We start from the raw sequence: 7,068 nt of genomic DNA on the forward strand, positions 1-7,068 counted from the left end.
AGGGTTTTCTTGGCAAGGTTTGGTCAGAGGGAGTTTGCCTTTGCCTTCCTCTGAGGCTGAGAGAGTGTGACTTGCCCAAGGTCATCCTGTGGGTTTCCATGACTGAAAGGGGATTCAAACCCTGGTCTCCAGAATCATAGTCCAATGTTCAAATCGCTACACCATGTTGGTTCAATATGGGAATCATGCAACCCTCCAAAAGCTGTTGGCTGCTAGTCCCACAGCTCAGCCATCATAGCCAATGGCAAGGAATGCTGGAAGCTGTAACCCAGAAACACTGGGGAAACGGCATCATTTCCATCCCTGGGGAAGACAAAGCCTTTTTGGTGCAAATCTGCTCCTCTTAAGTCAGTGGCAAAAATCCCAGTGATTCTGCCAAGTAGAACAGGGCAGTGGCTCTAACTATTTTGCATGGACATCTCCCCATCCCTTTCTATCCCCCTCAAATTTATTTGTGCTTCTTCTTTAAATATATTATTTTTAAAACCTCACAGTGTGCATGCCCTATAACACCAGAACAAACATTTAGAAGAGCAGAAGAGCCGGAGAACCAATAAATAAACACAGCAAACATATCTCAGCCTGACCCCAGTTTGAACTTTTTTTTTTCTTCCAACAGTAGATCTTTATTTCATTACATTCACCCCACCATTACTTTCATGTCTATTTACAATTGTGGAAGGAAGACTGTAGCGCAAGATAATTTATTCTCTTGAGACAATATAAATATGTCCTTGGTACTGCCTTGGAACCACCTGGTGAGGAGATGTTCAATGCTGCAGCAGCACTGGGAATGCAGATGTCTTGCATTTGTCTGTGTAGCTCTTAAAGATACAGGAACCCTCTTCGAACCTTCAAACGGACAATCCCAGATGCAGGCTATAGCACAGATGGATGCTGGCCAGGAGACAAACTGAATGCATTGGGGTTGGAATGGCCAAGCAGGTTGAGGTAGTGCCGGTCCAGACCTTGTACTGATGATAAGAAAGTGCTGCGCTGCTGCCCAGGGCTAGTGAGGGGCATGGCTGGATTGGGAAGATAAGGAATAGTAGGGCTTCTGGTAGAGCTGTGCCAGGAGAAGTGCCCATGCCCGGATCCCTGCTGGAAAACAGGGTCATTGGTGCTGTGTCCCAGACAATCTGGAGCTGGTGGAAGCTGATAGGAAAAGTCTGGGTCAGGAAGAGATCCCAATGAGGTAAAGATGGGTTCAGTGACAAAGCGAGCTTTGGACTGCAAGAAGGCCAGGATCCGGGCATATTTGGTATCTTTGGTTTCCATTCTCTCTACTGTGGTCAGATAGTGAACCAGGTTCTTCATGCACTCATGGTAGCCATAGTGAAAGTAATTGGCAAATTCAGCTAGAAGCTCTGTGAGGAGGAAGGAAGGAAGGAAGGAAGGAAGGAAGGAAGGAAGGAAGGAGTGGGGGAGGGAGAAGGAGAGAGAGAGAGAGAGAGAATGTGTTATGTTAGGTCTTGTCTTGACTTATAATCCATTGGGTAGGAAGGAATCAAAGAATTCCATCCTACAATACAGTTTGGAAAAATTGCTTCTTTGGACTATAGCTCTCTGAAACTTCCTCACATCAGACAGATGAAAATCTGTTCTGTAGTAACTGGCCTTCTAAAACATAGTTCCTAAATGGTGGCATGCAGGGGGCCACTAAGTTTATCGACAAGGTAACCCAGTATGCATCGAACAGCTGCCTAATGTCAGAATGGAGAGCCTGAGATAACGGGAATGAGAGGTTGAGGCAGCTCTGGAGCCAGGATAACCTGGGCTGCCCCCAAAGTATTCTGACCAGTGCTTGCAGGCCCATTTGTAAATGTGGGTGTTGCTCATAGAAGCACATCTGCCAACTAAGAGTTAACACTTCACAAAGCAGGCTGTAGTCCATAACTGGTTGTGCCATGATAAATGTACTTTTGGTTAATTATTCAGCATCACTTCAAGCCTTCATATCCTTTATTTTAGAAGGTAGACATTTAAAAACTGCTTACCGTATATACTCGACTATAAGTTGAGAAATTTGTGCACAAAACCTGACCCCAAAAACACGGGATAGACTTACTGATGGGTCAACAGGGGAAAGCTGGGCTGAAGAGAAGGAAGAAGGATAAACTTTCACACCTCAAAACTCCCCTTCAACTGGGCTTTCATCCATGGACACAGCTGGGTTGAGGAGGAGAAAGAAGGGTGGAAATTCACCCCTCAAACCTTCCCTTCAGCCCGGCTTTCGTCCATGGACACAGCCAGGCTGAGGAGGAGGGAAAGGGGTGGAAATTCACCCCTCAAACTGCCTCTTTCAGCCTTGCTGTCCTCCATGGACACAGCCAGGCTGAGGAGAAGGAAGAAGGGTGGGATTTTGTCCCTGAAACCTCCCCTTCAGCCTGGCTGTCCTCCATGGGGACAGCTGAGCTGAGGAGGAGGGAAAAGGGCATGCATCTTTTGCAGCCCATCTGTCTTCTAAGTTTTACCCTCGACTTACACATGGGTTATAGCAGAGTACATAATTTTGGCCCCAGAAACTGATCTCGACTTATAATGAGGTCGACTTATACTCAAGTATATACGGTAACTGAATCAAGCCAAATGTCCATGTGGCCTTTCCTTAGTTTCCAACAATGTTCATATAGTAAACTCGACAGCTTTCAAGGAGAGCATAATGATGCGTAATAAAACATAGGCATGCTTTACGTTTGTTCTCTTGGGAAAAAACCAATCAGGAGTCCCTTGACCGAAATCACGGAGAGTCTACCTCCCATGAATTAGCCTAATCCTTAAAACACACAGATTGAGAGACAAGAGAGGATTTGTTAACTTAAAGGGATCATTCAAGCCTTCATTTGTTCATTCATTTGTTGCTAGGGCTGGCTGTGCCATTAGGCCAAAACCTGGAAAAGGTGCATCCACATTTTGGGAGTTGTAGATCAAGAAAGCAACTTTTCCAAATTCTACAGTGGGCAGAGTGAGGAGGGCACCTTAGGAGTCCTATACTGAGGATCAGGGAGGGGAAGCAAGGATAGCTCTGTGTATTCCCAGCAGCCTCGCCGCTCCAGCCTACTGCCCTCGGGTATGTTGGCAGACATTGTGCAATCCTGGGTGTCTTCTGCAAACAGAATCAGGAAGCAGTGTGTGCCCATATTGCCCTTGGCTTCAGGCAGTAACATGTCCTGGGCAAGGCCTGACAGAAACAGAATCATTATTTGTTCCACTACTACAGATGGGATACGAAGAGCCCATTCATACTATACCATTATAGCACTATAATTCCACTTTAACCTACATGGTTCTTGTCCTATGGAATCTTAGGATTGACAGTTTAGGGAAGTCTATTTATATTTATCATCTATAGACCTCCTCAAGTGCTTTCCCACTACAAACCCCAGGATTCCATGATATGGAACCAGGGTACTTAAAGTGGGATAACAGTGCTATAATTGGGTAGTGTGGATGGGCCCTGGATCTGATGACTCCTGGGTCCTGCACAGCTTCATGGTTTAACCAGGTCTAGGCTAGCACTCTGGCTCTGAAAATCCAAGGTCCACCATTTCTCCCAGTATAGAAGTTTTTGGGTGCGCCTACCCCATAGAAATAATGCAGTTTGACACCATTTAAACTATCATAGTTCCATCCTATAGAGTCCTGGCATGGGCAGTTAGGTATGGCAACAACACCTTTTGCCAGAGAAGACTACAGACCTTGTAAAACCACAGATGCCAGGACTCCATAGGTTAGAGTGAGAGCACTGAAAGAGGTGTCCAATGGCATAATTTCGACAGTGTAGATGTACCCTTGTTTTGAGTGTCAGACCATGACTCTGGAGACCAGGGTTCTATTTCTGGCTGGTCCATGAGACCCCCTGGGTGACCTTGGACAAGTCACACTTTCTCAGCCTCAACAGAAACACCACAGCAAATCTTCTCTGAACCAACCTTATCCAGAAAACCCCAGGATAGGTTGACCTTAGATTGGCCCTAAGTCGGAAACGACTTGAAGGCACCCAAAAGATCTCAGTCCTTTCTGCAGTCTTGACTCCCACTCATCACCCTTTCCTTTTTTATTTCCTTAGCTGCCTTGGGTTCTGATGCTGACACATTTCTCCCCCCACCCAACAACAAAGATGGCCCCTTGGTTTCCTTCCCACTCAAAAAGACATCAGGAGGGGTTCCCCATTGCAGATGTCTCCCCTGGCCCAGTCCAAGGGGAAGGAAAGCCAGCCAAGGGGTACATCCTAGAACTCCAGCAGCATTGGCTTGCTCAACCCTTTGCCACCCTCCAGTGCCCCCTTACCTTTTTCTCTTCCTCTGGGGAAATCTGCTGAATGAAGGGCCCTCAGGTACTGAACCGTCATCTCCAGGATCTCTGCTTTCTCTAGTTTGCCTGAACTCTGGAAAGGTGTCAAGAGAGACCAAAAAAAAAGTGTCAAGAGAGAGCAAGGTGTTTCCTTGCAACCATCCACACTCTAGAAATCATCCGATTTGGCACCGCTTGAACTGCCATGGCTGAATGCTAGGGAATTATGTGATTTGTAGTTTTGTGAAATAGCCTTCTCCATCAGAAATCTTTGGTGTCACAACAAATTACGAATCTCAGGACTCCATAGGATGGAGCCATGGCTGTTAAAGTGGTGTCAAACTGGATTATTTCTGCAGTGCAGATGAGGCCGGAGAAACCAAAAATGACAAAATAGGCCAAGCAGCCAACTTTTCCCCAACACCTTGAGAAATAATCTTCCACCATCTAGTGGGGTTGGCTGTTGGGTTTGATGAGAACTTGAGTCTCTTCTTTTGCCCAGTTTAACACTTAGCTGTACTCCAAAACACACTGCAGAAACCATTCAGTCTGAGACTGCTTGAACTGCCTTGGCTCAGGGCTAGACAATCCTGGGAATTGTAATGGCCCCAGAGCTCTCTGACAGAGAAGGCTAAACGTCTCACAAAACTACAGTTCCCAAGGGTTCCCTATCCTTGAGCCAGGGCAGTTCAAGAGGTCCTCAAAGTGGATGATTTCTGTGTTTTTGGACCAAAATTGCTAATCCTGATTTTGGAAATAGTAAAAAAAAAAAAAGGGGGGGGAAGGAAGGGAAATCCTTAAATAAAACTCTGATGCCCCAACAAGCTCCAGTTCCCAGGCTCCCCTGGAGCCAGGGCAGGCAAAGCGGTGTCGAACCGGATCATTTCTGCTGTGCGGATGCTGTCTTGGCAGCCAATGGAGGGGGGCATGACCTCAGCAGCTCTTTCCCTCCCACAATTGGACCCCAAATCCCTCCCCAATACCTTTCTCCCCAATAAAGGGATGGGCACCTGCTCCACCTGTGCCAACCCACCAGGCCAGGAAGGCGCAGGGCAGCCCTGGGAAGATGCTCTGCCTCGCCTGCCTACCTGTTTGGCCAGGGCCATGGGCACCGTTTTCCCGAGCTCGTTCAGGCAGCGGTTGATCCGATCCCTCCTCCGCTTCTCGATCACTTTGTGGGACACCGGGATCCTCTGGAAGGAAAGATATCAGACCCCTGAGAGACATGCACCTGGCAAGGCAAGCAGGGCACCAAAACACACGCAGAGGCTCTCCTTGGCTTCTCAGCAGAGAAAAAGGTGGAGATCAAGCCTGCATCTGCACTGGAGAAAGCATCCGCTTTGGCACCACTTTCACTGCCCTGGCTCAAGGCTATGGAATTCCCAGAAAGTGATGCCAAACTGGATGAAGCAATGGCTCTCTTGACCAGAAGCCTCAAAAGGCGCAAAGGAGAGCAAAGCCTCCAGCTGCTGTCAGGAAATCTTCATAAAAGGCCCAGAAACTGAGAAATTTGGAAAGACCAATCTATATATATTTTTAAAAGGTCCCTAGGATCTCATTAACGTGGCATAGTAGTTAGTAGTGGCACAGCACTACATCTCTGGATACCAGGGCTTCCATCCCAGCCATGGTGCCCCATTGGGCGAGTCACACTCTATCAGCTTCAGTTGGGGGAAAGCCCTGGCAAACCTCCAAATTCAAAGACATAGCCGTGTGAGCCTGTAGGATCAGTAGGTAGAGAGATCTTGGAACACCTTTTAGACTCACTACAAGAAAGAAGGTGGCAGTATGAGCTTTCCTAGACTTCAGTCCAGTTCCTCAGATGCAGCCGTGAAAAGCTTTAGTCATGCATCTGTGGAAGTAGACCGAAGTCTAGGAAAGGTCATGCCACCAATGCCTTTCTTTCAGTCAGTCTCAAAGATGCTACAAGATCTCTCCTCTGAAGAAATCTGGCCAAGCAAACCCCATGATAGGGTGGCCATAAGTCTGAAATGACTTAAAGGCACCAAAGGTCTCACTCCTTTTTCCCCACTCAGTCCCCTTCTCCTTTCCCTCCTCTTCCCTGCCCTGGGTTCTAATGCTGATTCGTCTCTTCCCTCTCCACCTTTTTCTCCCCAAACCAAAGCATCCCAACCTTTGGGCCTAAGATGGTCCCACAGTTTGCCAAGGCAGAGGCTCCCACTCACTTTCTTTTCCTTCAGCTTGGAGGCCATGGTGGCAAGGGAACGCCAAAGGTGGTGGGGGACCCACCGGACCTCCTTCCTTGAGTGGCCCAGGTGGACTGCAGATCCCTGGGTCCTTCCAAGGGGCGGCTTATAAAGCGATCATTCCAGAGGGAGGGGGGGAAGAAACCCATATTCATGGCTTGGCTTATTCCCTAGGATTAGGGAAAGCAGCCTTGGGGAGGGGAAGGGAGGCATGCATTAAAGATCAGGGTTGTTTTAGTGAAATGGGGGCATGTGCAGTTTAAGGGGTGGTGGGGAGGGGGGCTTTGTTCCTCCACGTGGCCCTTCAAAGGCAAAGAGAGAAGGAGGAGAAGGCGCAGGGAGGCATTGGCAAGCCTCTGAGAAACTCCTCCAAAGCCCCAGTTGTCAAATGCCCCCCTCCATGATCCCCATCCTCACCCCCCTCTCTCTTCCCCATCCAAGCCCTGGCTGGGTTTTAAAGCCTGTCCAGAGTCATTACAGTAATTAAGTAAGCCCTTAATAGGCTGTTCCGCCCAGTTCAAGGCCGAGCCCTTGGAGACGGAGTGGGCCCGTTGTGTTCCCAGGCTTT

At 48.1% G+C, this 7,068-nt stretch overlaps 1 protein-coding gene across 1 annotated transcript; it reads right to left on the reverse strand.

Annotated features, from left to right (window-relative positions):
* Positions 1–879: 879 nt before the first annotated feature.
* On the reverse strand, positions 880–6,506 carry HELT (helt bHLH transcription factor). The gene is made up of 4 exons (XM_089526988.1): positions 6,480–6,506; positions 5,382–5,486; positions 4,291–4,387; positions 880–1,367 (listed from the first exon to the last, which is right to left on the reverse strand). Exons 1-4 carry the CDS (start codon positions 6,504–6,506, stop codon positions 880–882), a joined length of 717 nt encoding a protein of 238 aa, XP_089383114.1.
* Positions 6,507–7,068: the final 562 nt, after the last annotated feature.

This window comes from Sceloporus occidentalis, unplaced genomic scaffold, assembly GCF_023333645.1.
Source record: "Sceloporus occidentalis isolate IW3139 unplaced genomic scaffold, rSceOcc1.0.p SCAF_5, whole genome shotgun sequence".
Lineage (NCBI taxonomy): Eukaryota > Metazoa > Chordata > Lepidosauria > Squamata > Phrynosomatidae > Sceloporus > Sceloporus occidentalis.